This window comes from Hyla sarda, chromosome 2, assembly GCF_029499605.1.
Source record: "Hyla sarda isolate aHylSar1 chromosome 2, aHylSar1.hap1, whole genome shotgun sequence".
NCBI lineage: Eukaryota > Metazoa > Chordata > Amphibia > Anura > Hylidae > Hyla > Hyla sarda.
The window spans coordinates 324,834,758-324,852,137 of NC_079190.1; the positions used below are offsets into that span (position 1 = coordinate 324,834,758).

A 17,380-nucleotide genomic window follows, 5' to 3' on the forward strand; every position below is an offset into this window, starting at 1 on the left:
TGTCATTTTGAATACTTTGGGGGGTGTAGTTTTTATAATGGGGTCATTTATGGGGTATTTCTAATATGAAGACCCTTCAAATCCACTTCAAACCTGAACTGGTCCCTGAAAAATACTGAGTTTGAAAATTTTGTGAAAAATCGGAAAATTGCTGCTGACCGTTGAAGCCCTCTGGTGTCTTCCAAAAGTAAAAACACGTCAATTTTATGATGCAAACATAAAGTAGACATATTGTATATGTGAACCAAAAAAAAATGTATTCGTAATATCCATTTTCCTTACAAGCAGAGAGCTTCAAAGTTAGAAAAATGCAAAATTTTCAAATTTTTCATCAAATTTACGGATTTTTCACCAAGAAAGGATGCAAGTATCGACAAAAATTTACCACTATGTTAAAGTAGAATATGTCACGAAAAAATTATCTCGGAATCAGAATGATAACTAAAAGCATTCCAGAGTTATTAATGTTTAAAGTGACAGTGGTCAGATGTGCAAAAAACGCTCCGGTCCTTAAGGCCAAAATGGGCTCCGTCCTGAAGGGGTTAAAGGACCTTAACATGTATAGCTTGGAAGAAAGAGACAGAGGGATATGATAGAAACTTTTAAATACATAAAGGGAATCAACACGGTGAAGGACGAGAGCATATAATCCCCCAAAAATGTACCAGAGTGTTAATAATGACCTTGGACAGTCCAGCGCTTGTTAGATTTGGCCTAGCAACTTTTCAGGAAATCTAGGTGAGGACAACATGAACCGTACTAAATCTGTGGAAGCCTCGGATAATATCCACTGGACATCAGCATTAGCAGTGTAAACCAGATCCTGTTGGGCCAACAGAAAATGACAATGACCATTTCATGTTCCAGTTTGGTCCTCTTGTAAACTTTTGGGATAACGGTATAGAAGGAAAAACATATGCATGATGGAGGTTCCCCTGGATGGAGTTTACATCCAGGGCCCATGGTTTATCTCTCCTGAGTAGGGAGCAAAATCATGCAACCTTGGAATTCTTGCAATTGGCCATTATGTCCACTTGTTGCAGGTCCCAGAGGTCTGCGATCAGCTAGAAGATCATTTGGTCGAGATACTATTACTTTAGAGGGGCAGATTGTGATGTAGTCTGTTTTCAGAGCAGTTGGAGCTTCCTTTAATGTCTACAGCTTACTGTTAAAGGAAAGTCTCTGGCCAATTTTAGCTTATAAAGTACCTGTCACCAAAAAAACTTTTGTAAACTAACTCAGGCTATGTTCCCTAACTATTCCTAACACTCCTTCTACTCTTAAAAAAAAAGTCAGGGCTGTGTATCTTACCTTTTTATTCTTTCTCTTAGTGCAATCTCCCAGCAGGAGAAAGTGGGCATTTCCCAGCAGGCATGACATCTCTGAAGCCTGCTGGGGGAACACTTCCGCCTTCACATCGTTCCAGTGCTGTGATGAATAGAAGACCTCAAGCTCTTTGCAGCTTTCAGTCTGTGTATCTTTCCCTGAGACTCTATGCATGGTTCAATGAGGCTCTTTGCAGCTTTCAGTGATGCTCTGTGCAGCTGTAAACCATGCTCGGTGCAGAGAAACACTTCCCGAGTTTGATCTCCTGCTAGGCCAGGAGGAGACCAAACTTACTGTATTAATTGTGGCAGGGAACAGAACCACCTAGTGGCCGTTTTTTCTATTACATTGTATACATATTTATGTTAATTTTCAAAGCAAGTGAATGGGAAAGTGTCTGCTAAGTACACAAGGAACATTATATTAAAAGTTCTATTTGGTGACAGGTACTCTTTAAGCAAAAAGCAGAGCTAAAAGATTCTGCAGAAGGCATTGTAAATTCTGTGATTAGCCAAACTTTACCCATGCTTAAAGAGATTAGGAACAGCAATATTCACGTTCAGGAAGATTTTGTAACCATTTATGGTCTATTCACATGTACAGTATTTGGCGCAGTTTTGATGCGCAGGATTTCAAGCTGTGTTCAGATTACATTGAAATCTGCAGCAGAAAATCCTGCGCATTAATCTGTGCAGAATACTGTACATGTGAATAGACCATTAAGGACTCAGGGCGTACCTGTATGCCCTGAGTCCGCTCCCTTTCTATAATGTGGGGCCATGGCGTGGCCCTGCATCATAGCGGGTCGCTGCATAACAACGGCCGGAACCCGTGGCTAATAGTGCGCTGCACTGATTGCAGTTCCGTGCGCTATTAACCCTTTAGATGTGGGCTTCAAAGTTGATCGCTGTGTCTAAAGTGAAAGTAAACTACTCCCGGCTAGCTCAGCTAACCTCAGCCCTACTTTCCTCCTGCGTGTCCGCTTGCCGCTTGACTGCTTATGCCTGGATCTCAGACACTGATCAGTCAAGCGGCAGAATCATTGATCAATGTTATCCTATGGGATAACAATGATCAATGTAAAATATCAGTGTGTGCAGTGTTATGCACTATGGGGGTTATAACATGGCAAAAAAGTGAAACAAAAATTAAAGATCATTTAACCCCTTCCCTAATAAGTTTGAATCACCCCCCTTTTCTCATTTCCCATTCAAAAAAACTGTAAATAAAAATAAACAAATGTGGTATCGCCGCGTGCAGAAATGTCTGAATTATAACAATATATCTTTATGTAAACCGCAGGGTCAATGGCGTACGCGCCAAAAAATTCCAAATCCAAAATAGCGTATTTTTGGTCACTTCTTATATTGTGAAAAAATGACTAAAAAGGGATCAAAAAGTCAGATCAATACAAAAATGGTACTGCTAAAAACTTCAGATCACGGCACAAAATAAAATGAGCCCTCATACCACCCCGTACGTGGAAAAATAAGTTATAGGGGTTAGAAGATGACAATTTTAAACGTATTCATTTTCCTGCATGTAGTTATGATTTTTTCCAGAAGTACGACAAAATCAAACCTATATAAGTAGGGTATCATTTTAATCGTATGGACCTACAGAATAAAGGTGTAATTTTTACCGAAAAATGTACTGCGTAGAAACGGAAGCCCCCAAAATTTACAAAATTGCATTTTTTTTCTTCAATCTTGTCGCACAATGGTTTGTTTTCCGTTTCACCATAGATTTTTGGGTAAAATGAATGATGTCACAAAGTAGAATTGGTGGTGCAAAAAAATAAGCCATCATATGGATTTTTAGGTGCAAAATTGAAAGAATAATAATTTTTTAAAGGTAAGGAGGAAAAAACGAAAGTGCAAAAATGGAAAAACCCTGAGTCCTAAATGGGTTAAAAACAGTTACACAATGTAGACTTTACATTCCTCTAATGCATCAAGTGGGAAATCTTTCATCCACAGCAACATTTTATGTTTGGAAAGTGGTTGATCTTCAACAGAAAAATCATTAGACCTGCAGGCTGCACAGAAATGATATTCATTACTATCGGGCAGTGGGGTATCAAAGGATCTGCATGCATTGGGGGAGATTTATCAAAGGATTTAGACTGTTTTTTTTTTTTTTCATCTAAATTTGTCGCAGTCTAAATATGTGCAAACTTTTTGGGACTTTTGCTTTTAGAGGATTTTTTAGAACATGATGCATTCTAGTCTATTTTAGACAGAAAAATGCATTGGTGCTGAATTTATCAAAAGCGACTTTTCAGCGGCAAGATGTATCGGCTGAAAGTACGCCGAAATTTCAGACCATGCTGGAGCAGGTTTAAATACAGTCCAAAGCATAGATCCCAAAGTCCGTGCGCAGAATTTATCAAGAGCGTGCGACTTTAAATTAGGCGCACAATAGACCGGCCTAACCCTCTGTAGTTTGGTCTATATTGATGCGGGACATAGACACATTGGGGGAGATTTATCAAAGTTGTCTATTTCTTGAAAGCCTTCTAGTTCTAGCCCCAGAGCCTTTAACTGCATATAGGCATTTACAAGCTTAATATCCCAAGAAAAAGAGGTATCCATGGTAATCATCATCGAATCTATTGTCATAAGGAGTAGCAAATGAGTAGACTCATTTGCAGCTCAGCACCGCTTTGTCATAACCCCCCCCCCCCCCCCCCAATCCTATATTGGGGGAAAGGAAATAGAATATAACTTTCCCAGATTTGATCTGTCCCACAGAAGAAAAAAATAAAAAACACAGTGAAGCTATGAAGCAGTAGATTTAGTTCATATAATTTGTCTTATTTTTGCAGGAAGAGAATCTTCTTCATTTGTGCTGCTGCAGGATTTCATTGAAATAACAATGTGACATAAAAACACAGATGAAAGATTATAATAATGCTTGGAATAGAAGTTGAGAATTAGATTTATTACAAATCTACTGTAAATAAAAAGGTAGCAATCATTTAAAGATGTCCTCGATAGTCTACATGTTGATGTACATCTTCAGAATGTGTATTAGGGTGAATCCACACAAGACACATCTACACAGGTGGACTATGGCAAGAGGTCATTATGCTATTAAGGTCACTGAGCATGTCCAGACACATGTTCTATTTATCTGAATGTTACAACTCCTGTCTATTGTTGCCTATATCCATGGGGCTTGCTATAAAGCATATGATTAAATGCTGTTAACAGTTCAGGCAAGATGGCTGCCCCCCATAATTATGCACAAAAAAAATATATAAAAAAAATTACAATAGAAACAGATTTGAAAAAAGAACACTCCTCAGTATCTGGCTCTAATCAGGAAAAAATAAAAGTCTAGGTGATACATTCTCTTTAAGGCTGTATTCACACGTACAGTACCCTGCTCATATTTGATGTGTAGGATTTGAAGCTGTGCTCAGTTATTAAGTTTACATTGAAATATGCAGCATTAAATTAGCAGCTTCAAATCTTGTACATCAGATATACTGTAGGGTCAGTTCACACGTCCTTATTTTTTCCCCCCAGCAAATCTTCAGCAAAAATAAGGACGTGCGAACTGACCCTTAGAGAATTTTTTTTAAATTATTTTAATGACAGTCCTAGATATTATAATAATGTTAAATGTTTGCAGTTAATAAATCATGTTAAAATAATATTTATAGGAATTTTATTAAAATGGGCAACCCTGCTTGTTTGCTACCATGGTACAGGGTAACATTTTGCCCTCAAGCGTTGCTGACACTTTGACAATATAATATTGTGTTGATGTATTCTTTTCTAGATTTTTTTATTCCTTACCTGTGTGGTAGAATTACAGCTAAGCAGACTGGTATTAACAATGACAACACTAAACAACCAGTAGAGATGAACCAATACTAATGGGAGGTGATGAACACCTACTGTACCTTATGTCAAAAACAGATGTGTGTACCAGGTTTCCCTCTTCAGACAATGCCTGTGTGACTGCCATATAAGCATGTTCACCAACCAGACCATAATATATGTATACGAGGAGGGACAGAATCATTACCATTAATGACTGCTGATATAGAGTTCCTTGTTGCACATTATTAATAATGGATATTTACAGTCATTCTTTTCAGAATTCCAGTTCATCTGCTGGTGTATTTAGTCATGGCATAGCTTTTCTGCCATCTAGAAGATTATGTATCTGCATCAGTCTGTGGAGTGCAGACCTTTGGCTTAGCATGTTTACGAATGGTCGATTCAATTGATTTAACATTTACAGCAAAACCATGTGGATCCTGAATGAGGAAGTTCTGCTGAAAGCAGAACTGTCCCGATCCGCTGTGGGTTGCATGTATGACTTGCATGCATGTTTATACTGATACATTCATGTTCCAAGCACATCATTTCACTGTCTAATTTTTCTTTCTGCTAATACTTGTAGTCAGCTGTTGCATCCTTGCCTTCCTGCTGGGCTTGATCTTTGTTCAACATTCTGGAAATTATTTCGTCACCATGTTTGATGATTACTCCGCCACACTGCCACTCACCATTGTGGTCATCCTGGAAAACATTGCAGTAGCTTGGGTGTATGGCACAAAGAAGTAAGAATCCTCCCACTCCTTGTCTAACAAACACCTCCAACCTGAACCTTCTCTCTTCAAGTAGGTTCCATCTGAACTGTACTCCTCTGGAAGGACGACAAAAGGCAGCAATGCAGAAATATCAGCAAGTGGAAGAATATTTTATTCTTAACACTTTCTATGTTGTATGTATAATTGAGCCTCTACATAAAATATGACAGCTGCAAAGCTACATTTAAAGTGGTTGTACAGGAATAGAAAAGCAGAGGTAATTTCTTTCAAAAAACTTTCCCCGTCTGTCTCCAGGTTGGGTGTGGTTCTACAGCTCAGTTCCATTTAAGTGAATGGAGCCAAGTTGTAATACAACACACAACCTGGGGACAGACGTGGAGCTGTGTTTGAAATAAATTAGCTGTGTTTTTTTATTTATTTTTTTTATTCCTGGATAACCGCTTAAATTTTACATTCCACTTGCAAAAGAGATTTTTTAATAAAGACATATTAAGATTGACATACATTTTAAGATACTTACGTAGTAATGTAATGGAAATACCAGCAGAATTGTCTTGAAGACCAATTCAGCCATATGTTGTACTTCCCTTTGTCTCCATTTATCTGTTACTCTTGTACTAAAATAATATTCTTATTTGGAAAGAACCACCTGCAGTTAGCTGTATGGATATGGAGGAAAACTAGTGGAAAGGAAATAACTGCATTACCCATAGCACCATGGAATCTTGATAACATGTCCTAGGCCATTTACAACATGGCATTTTGTGGGCCAAGGGCCACATTGTTAGGAAGTACTGTTTATATGAGCTCCAATAAAACTTAAAGTGGTATCTCTATCTGTGACACGGATAGTAGATAGACTGTATATACCATAAATGTCTGGGAGTATTACTTTAAAACACAACTCCCATAAACTAAAGTGGATATGGCAACATGAATGAACCTATGCCCTCAGTCTCTGGAGTGCTGATCAAGGGATATATCATAAGGTGGCTCAGGAAATATGCCTTTAAAAATTATTCTGGGTAAAGCTCTGTTCACACCTTGCTTTCTGATAGCCCTGCCGCCAACATTGTGCTCAAATTATTTATTTATGGTTTTATATTCATTTTACTATATTTTCAGAGCCTTTTTGACTGATTCCTCTCCTTATAGTACAAATATGAAAATTTTCATATGAGTTAATTAGTTAAGTCTTTGGAATAAGGAAAAGGTTTTTTTTTTTGTTTTTATTTTTTAAGAACCAATTATTCGAATACATCCAGGCAGCAATGCCAGACAAAGCCCTTGCACAGGAGTGGTGCTCTTTCTGGAGAAGACCCCCCCAAACCCCCCGCCCCCCCAAAAAAGCAAGCCTTTTTTCCGTATCCTAGACAATCCCTTGCCTTAACTGTTTTTACTTTGTCCAATAGCAAGACTTACTCTGTTGGATGACACACTTTCTCTGTGTACATTTTCAGGTTTATGCAGGAGCTCACAGAGATGCTTGGATTTCGTCCATACCTCTACTACTTTTATGCATGGAAGTATGTTTCCCCAATCTTTATGGCGCTTCTGCTATCAGCTAGCGTGATTCAGCTAGCTTTCAGTCCTCCGGGATACAGTGCTTGGAACAAAGAATTGGTAAGTAACACATACCCTTTATGAACTGTAGGTTTTATTTCTAGGATTAGGGTTTTGATTTTTTTCCCCTATGTTTTATCTACTCCCAATTTTTTTTTAAACATGGTTAACGGGATTTAGTATGCGAGAAGATGAAATAAAAACAAAATATTAGATGGAACAATATGGACATATAAGGCAAGGGGCTGTAGGGAATAAAGAGGTATATAAAGGATTTGGACAATGCAGTTGGAAAGGGAAAAGTAATAAAAAGTAGCTTGTGGGCCCAGCCACACTCTGCAGCCATTGCTAAATAAAGCGATTACAAATTTTATATACCGGTAGCTACTATTAAAGTGTACCTGTCATCAACAAAAACTCTTTAAATAAAGTAGATAGTACCATTCTATGTATATTTGTAATATACATTGGTTAAAATTGATGTACATTTTCATCCTTGCAGCTTTTGCCTTTGTGTCTCTGAGGAGTCCAAATACAGGAATTGACAAGTGGGGCTCTGTGCAGTGAGGACAAGCAGGACCGTGTGCACTGAGGCTCTATGACATGCTCCTGGCCTGCACAGAGCCCTGCTTGTCCTGTCCTCACTTCATGTATTTGGACTCCTCACAGGCAATAGCTGCAGAGACAGCACTTTTTCACCCATAAATATACACATTTTTAACCAATGTGTATATTAAAAATATATATGTATTATCTACAATATATACATTTTTTTGGGAGATGACAGGTACACTTTAAAATCAACTGAAGCTGTATAAATCTCTATGCAGTGAGAAGGGTTTGCAGTAAGCAGAGATCCATATGAATTGCCACTTAATCCCTTATTGGCTGACTGAGCATGAGGTATACATCGTATGCCTCCTGCTCAGACCAAGCAGGGCCCACAGCTGTATGGCAACAGGCCCATCTCAGGAGCAGCGGGTGTGCCAAATCTGGTGCACCTTCTGCTCTTTAGTGGGAAACTCTATTTATAGCAGGGACTCCCAGCATTAACATAACAGAAGTCCACTTTGCTGGTCACACTGCTTAGAGCTTCCTGTTCTGTCTTTACACATAAGAAGCGCCCAGTGACTCGCTTTTGCTAGTAATTGGTGGAGCAGGCAGAAGTGGGGAGCAGGGCCAGCATCATCGGAACAACATCGGTGGGGTATTGGCAGCAGTTGAATAAATATATTTTGTGTTTTAACTTCCACCCTTAGCTGCTCTTAATGTAAAAAAAAAATTTCAGGCAACTCCTTTTAAAAGCAAACAAAAGGTATAAAACCAATGAGCTTGCAAGAGAAACTCTACACAAGCAATGATTGCTGCTTTCTCATGGCTAATAGAAGCTAGTCTAAATATAACCAGCTTTCTCTCCTTCTTTATAACGTCTGTGAATTGGCTCTGGGGTAGAATATCACCATACCAATTTTTCTTTTCCAGGCTGAAGAACAATATCTGTTGTATCCTACATGGGCTCTCTCATTACTTATTTGTCTCATAATAGTAGCAATCCTACCAGTGCCTGTCATTTTCATTCTCTGGCAATTTGATTTAATACCTGATGGCTCCAATAGATTGTCTGTGTCATATAAGAAAGGCCGTATGATGAAAGATATCTCCAATTTGGAAGATAATGATGAAACACGTTTTATTCTGAGTAAAGTGCCTAGTGAGACCCCATCTCCAATGCCATCCCATCGCTCATACTTGGGCCCAGAAAATGCTTGTCCTTTGGATTTGGGTGGAGCATCAAATGGACGGTATGGAAGTGGATATCTAATGGCAACCACTCCTGAAACAGAATCGTGATCCTACACTATGGCTTATACTACAATACTGTCAAATGCAATTAACATTTTGTTTTGTAAATGATAGAACTTTCTAAAACACTTCCCTGCAGACCGAACAAAGCAATGGGTTGCTTAAGACTGAAAAGCACATATGGATTTCTCCCAACACAACACAACCTGTGTATCTACGCTACATTAGAAATGTCATCTGTACTGCATTTTTCTACAAATCATCGACTTTGCTTCTGCTTTGCAAATTTGTACATCCTGCCATAATATATGCATATATCTGAAAAGCTAGTGGGTGTATAGCACTGCATAATTGATGTCTATACACAGGTATGATACCTTTATTAACTCTTATTTGTGTTTAACCCCCCCCCCCCTCCACTTGAATTATTGAAACCGTTTGCACAAGTCTACCAAGCACACTCGCAGGACCAGGTAACCTGCATAGTTTGTAAGCACAACTTATGTAAAATCAATGAAAGTCTGAATAGATAAATGCTGAACATATAAAACAAAGAGAAAATATAGCTATTATTTTTATACTTTGATGTGATTCATTTTAAGAAGTTCTTAAACTTTAAAACCCTAATACATATAATCAAGATATTTAAATGATATTCCTATTTATTTTTTATTATTCATGACTTACTGTTTTGATAGTTGTGATGCTTTTTCTTTAAAATGAAGCATACAATGCATAATACACAAAGTATAAAAAAACAAAACAAGATTAAAGTGTCCCTGTCATTAAAATAAACTTTGGTAAGACTTAGTGTTGAGATCCCCTGAACAGGAAAACAAGCAGGCAGAAGCACATGGTAGCATGCTTCACTCCCTAGCTTGCAGCGATCTTTGTCCTGTGGCTCCAGTATAGGGGGCTGTTCAGAGAAGCATTATGAAGATCGCTGCAAGCCGGAGAATGAAGTGCAGTACTGCATGCTTCTTCCCGTTCTCCTGATCATGGAGGTCTCAGTAGCGAGACCTCGACAATCAAAATTTTGACTTGTCTCTGGGACATGTCAAAAGTTTTTCTAAATTACACATACACTTTAATGTCAAATTAAAAGGTGGTACAACTGACTATGTGAAAATTCCTCATCCACATAGCAGCACCTAAGGTATAAGCACTCCCAACAGAGTTGTATGGATCCATTGTCTAACTCTATGGCCCTGACTTAATATTGTCAACCCGACTTGCTTTTGTTAGGTTGTGCAGCAAAAAGTGGCACACAAGAAATACCATATAAGTGCCCATCTTAAAAAGATGTTGTTTTTTAATGTCCTCAAAAAATGTATACCCAATGGAATGGATCACAGCTTAAAAAAAGAGACTAGACCTACACACAAATGTTACCATACCTAGAAAGAGTTCTGGTGAATTTTAAACCATAGTCATTTTTACATGATATATTATGCTGGCCCAAAGTTAGCTTACTGCCCAATTGTATTCTTATAAAAAAAAAAATCTAATTATTTTATACTACCACTACTTATAAATGTACTTATAATACTACATTATTAAAGGAAATCTGTCGTCCCTTTCAAGCTGCCAGAACTAAGAGTTGTCAATCCCTGATGGTTAGTCCCTGCCCCTCTAGCCTTGATTCTCTTATAGAGCTCTCCCTGTTGGAGTATAGGAAAATATTTATCATTCAAGGCGGATAAGGCAGGGAGAGGCCAATAGGGACCACCCTGAAAGTAGGAAAGTTATGGCACAAAAGGATCTTTGTTATCAACTTACTATCTACTGTCTTCTCGCATAGACTGTGATCATGTGATGTTTTAGGATTTCATGTTTCTTCAGTTCAGATTACACATTTTAGCACATAATATGGCTTGATTTATTTGCTGTTTCAGAGTCTTCATAGGAACAATCATTTTTACTATGTATAAAATTGTCCTAAATTCACATACTAGATTACTGTGTGTCCATCATGAACATTTACAAGCATTTATGGGATTATGCAAAAAGTATAAGAACCATGAACTATAGTGGTTAAAGTAATGTTGCAGCAGTGGATACATTATAAATAGTGACCCTGCAAACCCAAGATTTTTTTTAGTCTATGAAACAATGTTTTTTTCAATCACAACAACTGAACATAGATATGAACATAATATGCATTATACAGTATAATTTCAGTGCATGCTGGGGCTGTAATAAACACAGTTTGGGTGTATTTAACAGGAGCAAAACTCCATAGCAAACCTATGCTGCTCTGGACAGAAAAAAAACCTTTCTCTGTAATATACAGTCTCTAATAAGTACTGGAAGGATAAATATTTTTTTTAATAGAAGTAATTTACAAATCTGTTTAACTTTCTGGCACCAGTTGACTTAAAAAAAAAAAAAAGGTTTCCACTGGAGTACCCCTTTAAAGCCATAGACACTCCACAAGCCACTGTATGCTGCCCTAAGCTTTGCCATATGACATGGTTATTCTTCCTTAAAAGCAATGCTCTATAACATGGCACATAAAAACCTGTGTAAATAGCATTCTATAGGCACTTATAAAGATGTACCTGTCATAATAACTATTGACATGTCCTAGGAATATGTCAGAAATTTTGTCAATCAGGGTCTGAGTGTTGGCACCTCGACTGTTTCGTAGAATGAGCAGGGACAGAACTGCCATCGCCCATATTATTGTGTTGGTTAATGGATGTTAATATATCCAGACATACTGTGTATAATTTAAGGGTGAAATTATGCAAAATTTAATCTACATTAAAGAGAAAACATGTCATGTGCCACGCCCGCAAGTATCACAAGGGGTTTCTATTTTGGCCAAAAGATTTATCTAAAGGTATAAAATGGGCAAAGCGGCATAAACGCAATCTTTGCTCATAGCTATGAAAAGTATCTGCTGTATAATTATTGAACAATAAGTGATCTTAGAAGTCATATAATTTAAATGGTATCTTATGGACAAGCTTGTCTAAGGTTTTTAAAGTTTTTTTTATTTTTTTTGTTCTGGAACACATGCACTTTAACTAGGATGGAAATATTATAACTCAGGGTCCCAACATTTTTGGTAGCCCATATAAACGACACACTGTGGAATTCAGAACTATAATACTTTGTAGTTTTTTCAGTACTTTTTGTTGCTTCTTTTAAAGAGAATCCGTCAGCTCACCTGATAGGTTTCTTTTATTTCCCACAAAATAATTTTATAGCATATTTCCTTATAGCCTCTTGGAAATGGATGAATAAGTTGACAATAGAATGTTACCATTCCCCATGTGTGTCTGACATCGAGGTAACAGTCTAATAATCCTAAGTATACAATTGGTTCATACTGTGTCAGAAGGAGTGGCATACGAATAAAATATAAAACAGGTCAGGAGTGCGATCCTAGTGCATAATCCGAGGACACTTATTATACAGTGCAGGGTGAAGTTAAGTTCTGCTCCCCTAGGTTGGTTATGCTCAGAGCATAACATCTAATGCAGCATGTCCTATGTGAGCGGGTCAGTAGCCCTGAAGTACCCGATTTCCTTTGGATTTTGGCAGACAGCAATATGTGGATCAGTAAAAACTCTCCAATCCTGGTGCTTCTCCCAATAAGTAAAATTCTTTATTGTTTCATCATCCATAAATACAGTGTGCAGCAGCAATCTGGGGCATGACACAGATGAGGATGTAAATTCAAAAAGTTTGCACCTCCTTTTTGTTGGCTTAGTTTTATACCAAAGATGGGAGCATTTTTGGCACATCCAAGCCCTGCCCTTTTCACAGAAGCCATAGCCACTTTCCAAAAAGCTCCACACTAGATTTTTTGGCATAGCCTCCTTCTCCCCAGAAAAGATGCTAACCTTTTTTTCTAATGTGGAATAAAAGCATTTAAACACAGACATGTCCTGAGGGCTTTTAACATTTTATCATTTATTTTTAGTTAATGTATAACTGGAATTGGCAACAGTGAGAGTCAGTATATTTTTTAATTGCAACTTGATCTTATAATGTCACATGCAGTACCAGTTCAGGTTTGGTACCCTGGCATCTGTATATTGTGAAACTCACCTATTGTCTATAGTATGCAAATAATAAAAAAGTGACTTTACATCCAACAAGCAACCTTAAGCTTGGTACCATATGTTAATATCTGTAAACAGAATATTTTCCTATTGCAATGAATATCATGAAGACGCTTAGGACTTTCATGGGTAGGACTACATACTCTAAATTAAATGTATAATTAATATATTGTATATTATATTGTACATGTATGTGTAAATTTTGTCTCTCCAGTATCTTGTGAATTAATTTATATACATTGTATATATTGCTGTATACTGTAAATTAGCTTTACTTTTCCAGTGACTTGAATGTGACCGTAGCTTTTGCAGAACTGCTTGTTGCCTTGTGTAATTTACTATGTGTATAATGTTCCAAGCTAGCGATAGGGCTAGTTAACACTGTGTGTTATGGTTAGAATAATCTATGTGCCTGTATATTTTAGAGCCATGTAGAATGTATCCTGCTTTGGGAGCAAAAGTCAAGCAGAATGCACATAAGAATTGGATGAAGCCTGCTCCAAACCTTATTGAAAGATAATATTCTGCAACATCCTTGCCACCTGATCTCCTGCAAACTCATGCAATTAATAGCCTGGGAGAGAGCCAGTAATGGGCCAATTACAAGCATTTCCAGAGCGCACTATAAGGCCTCACCAGTCTCATGGGGCAGCTCAGATGATATCTAATCTGCCCTAAAAATACATAGGTTTAAAATAGCACATGAAAAAAACAAGAAGCACAAAGGAAACTGGATAAGAATTGATTATTGTATTCACCAGATGTTCTGTAAACTCACAACCCCACTCTGCCCAGCTGTAATGTAGGCTTAGGGAATGACGACAGGGGCATTGTGTAAAATACTGATAGTATAATGTAAGATGTTAGCATTGTAAATAAAAGGAAATAAAAACCATATAGCAATAAATAAACTAGGAGAGATGTATTTACTGATTTAGCTATGTGATAATAAGTGTGATAATGTAAGAGAAGTTAAAGGAGATCTGTAATGCTTTGAACTTTGTCCCCTATCCGAAGGTTTTAGATCACGGCCCCATACAGGAGATCCTTCGGATAGGGGATAAAGTTTAGAGCACTACAGATCTCCTTTAATAAGAGAACACAATTACCAGCACTCTAGGCCGCTCCACACAAGATTCCGGTTATACACTGAAAGGCAGCTTTACATGATGGTAACAAAAAGGCATCTGTTCTAGGAAGGAAACTGGTGTCAAGCAATAATAGGAGAAACATGTAGGGGAAAACTTACTTAGACTAGCATTTCATATGTAAGGCTGGGTTCCCACTACATTTTCTCCCACACGGGAGCGCATACGGCAGGGGAGAGCTAAAACCTCACGCTCCCGTATGCCTTCATATGCGCTCCTGTATGTAATTAATTTCAATGAGCCGGTCAGACTGAAACATTCAGTCGGCTCATTTTTGCGCCGTATGCACTTTTACAACCAGACCTCAAACCGTGGTTGACCACATACAGCGCAAAAATGAGCTGACCGAACGTTTCACTCCGGCCAGCTCATTGAAATGAATTACATACGGGAGCGCGAGGTTTTAGCTCTCCCCTGCCGTATGCACTCCGGTATGGGAGAAAATGTAGTGGGAACCCAGCCTGAGTCTGAAGCAGAAGTCTCTTTTGAAATGGAGAGAGAGAGAGACTCAAAGTTGCAAATTCAGCACAAAACAGACGCGAGTCTAAAAAATGTGACGTTATTTTGTTAAGTGTCCCTTCCCGATAATGATTAATATTCCTGTACCATCTTAATGGTTGGTGATAGAGAGCTGATAATAGTTGACATCTCTGTGGAATGTTCTGTCTTCCTCATACCTTATAGTCTCCTGCATGCTCCTAATGCAGTACTACTTTAAGTAGCCTGACTAAAGTAGCCCCTTCCTGACATAGGGTACAATTAGTAAAAGGAGATTGGTAACAAATTTTTATAATTGTAGAGATGTTTACTTGTAACATGGAGGGAGATTGAGGTTAAAGGGGAACTCTGGTGGAAAACAAATGTTTTCAAGTCAGCTGGTGCCAGAACTTTCAGTACTTTCCAGCTGCTGTATACTACAGAGAAAAGTGTGAAGTTCTTTCCAGTCTGACAACAATGCCCTCTACTGTCACCTCTGTCCGTGTCAGGAACTGTCCAGATTAGAAGCATATCCCCATAGCTCTGGACAGTTCCTGACACTGACAGAGGTGTCAGCAGAGAGCACTGTGGTCAGACTGGAAAGAACTTCACAAATGTCCCTGAAGTATATCTGTAGTATACAGCAGATGATAAGTACTGGAAGGGTTAAGATTTTGTCATAGAAGTAATTTACAAATCTGTTTAACTTTATGGCACCAGTTGATTTGAAGAAAAAAAAATTCCACTGGAGTACCCCTTTAAAAGACCCCTTGGGATCCAAGTTAGTTATATTCCTGATGTCAGCGTATAAGGAGATTCATTACAGTCCTAGGTATTGGTAAGGTATTGTTTATGTAACCTTCTCAACAAATACATAAGTATTGCTAATGGACCATATATTTATCTATTCCCCTTTTACATTCCAAGTCAGGTTGTACTTGAGACTAGTCACCTGCTTTGTAATAGCAATGGTTGTGGCACTGGCCTTGGGTGTTACTCTCTTAACCCTTATTGTGGCAGAATATGATTGTGTAGGATTCCAACAACTATGCTCTCTGGATGTCAGTCACAATGGTATATAATGAATCCTGGAAGCATTGTTTACTGTTATTATGCATTGTGACAGAGGTATGGAGATTACATGCCGGACATTAAAATGACCACCTTCCTGTATAATAAACTTCTCTAAAGTCTGGCAATTCTGGGAAATACATTTTCCTATAAAATAATATTAATTGTGGCATTTTCATGCTGTATATGTATATGACATCTATATTATGACATTATTACAATGTAAGACCAGCATTACCATTGTAGCCACGATCAGCAGAACCCATAGGAACCATAAATAAAACAATTGATATAAAATGGCATCTGGAAGAAATAGAATGAAATGGCACATTAGCAATAATTTCATAGTTTATGGTAATATAGATAAATATATACACGAGAAACTGTAATGAATGCACAGTATATAATCTTAAGCACAATGAAGGCACATTGTTTATACATTATTTCTGTAGAATAGAAGCACATACTGATAGTGTTGTATGATAACGCTACATGATGGAGGACTCAGTCTTCACTCCAGATGCTGGATTCCAACTATACAGCATCTATCTATGGCTGGTCATATAACCTACCTGTGAGGAATATTTTGGATGCCAACTTGGTTTTAAGATAAAAATATTGCGTGAACCTGTCCAACCAGATATGTGTTGGCAAGTCCTTCCAGTTACAGCGGTACCTATTGTAAAGAATGATGTTTCTAAAATTATAAAAAGTAAACTGTAACTTGACAGTAGGCCATTGGTTTCAATGTAATGAAATGGCAGGCCCAGTTTCAATAAGATGAATTTGCTTCATACTGTATGTGTATTTTATGCCGAACCTCAACACCTGATGTGTTATTTATAAAAGTCTCCTGCACTGAGAAATGGCTCCACCTTGTGGCAGAGACATTTTGTGATGGTTAAGGAGTGTATTTGACATGCTGTTATATCACTCCCTAATGCAGCATATTATGTGTATCTGTTGTCAGATACAATGTTTGCTCATTGTGTAATAGATATCTTCTATGAGTGTTCTCCAGTGCTCTGTTCAGTGTAGACATCAACACGTGTAACAGATCAGACAGTGCTCATGTACATGAAATAAACTCTGTTCTTACAAGAATGCCTCGTGTGTTTCTTTGTGTATTTCTTGTTCCATAAAATAACAATGTATCTGTCTGCAGCATTCACCTACGCTGTGCCACTCACTGTTCCTGCAAGGACTTAAAGGGGTATTCCGGCCCTTAGACATCTTATCCCCTATCCAAAGGATAGGGGATGAGATGCCTGTTCGTGGGGGTCCCGCCGCTGGGGACCCCCGTAATCTTGCACTCCGCACCCTGTTAAAATCAGTCCCTGGAGCGT

General features: G+C 38.1%; 1 protein-coding gene across 2 annotated transcripts in view; it reads left to right on the forward strand.

The window, feature by feature from the left end:
- The window catches only part of SLC6A17 (solute carrier family 6 member 17), an 84,831-nt gene extending 67,693 nt beyond the window's left edge, over positions 1-17,138 (forward strand). For both annotated transcript variants that reach the window (XM_056557926.1, XM_056557924.1), the window contains exons 10-12: positions 5,746-5,905; positions 7,357-7,519; positions 8,942-17,138. In XM_056557926.1, the coding sequence (XP_056413901.1) occupies positions 5,746-5,905; positions 7,357-7,519; positions 8,942-9,310 (692 nt within the window). In that variant the 3' untranslated portion in view covers positions 9,311-17,138. The remainder of the gene's footprint in view (positions 1-5,745; positions 5,906-7,356; positions 7,520-8,941) is intronic.
- The last annotated feature ends 242 nt before the right edge of the window (positions 17,139-17,380 follow it).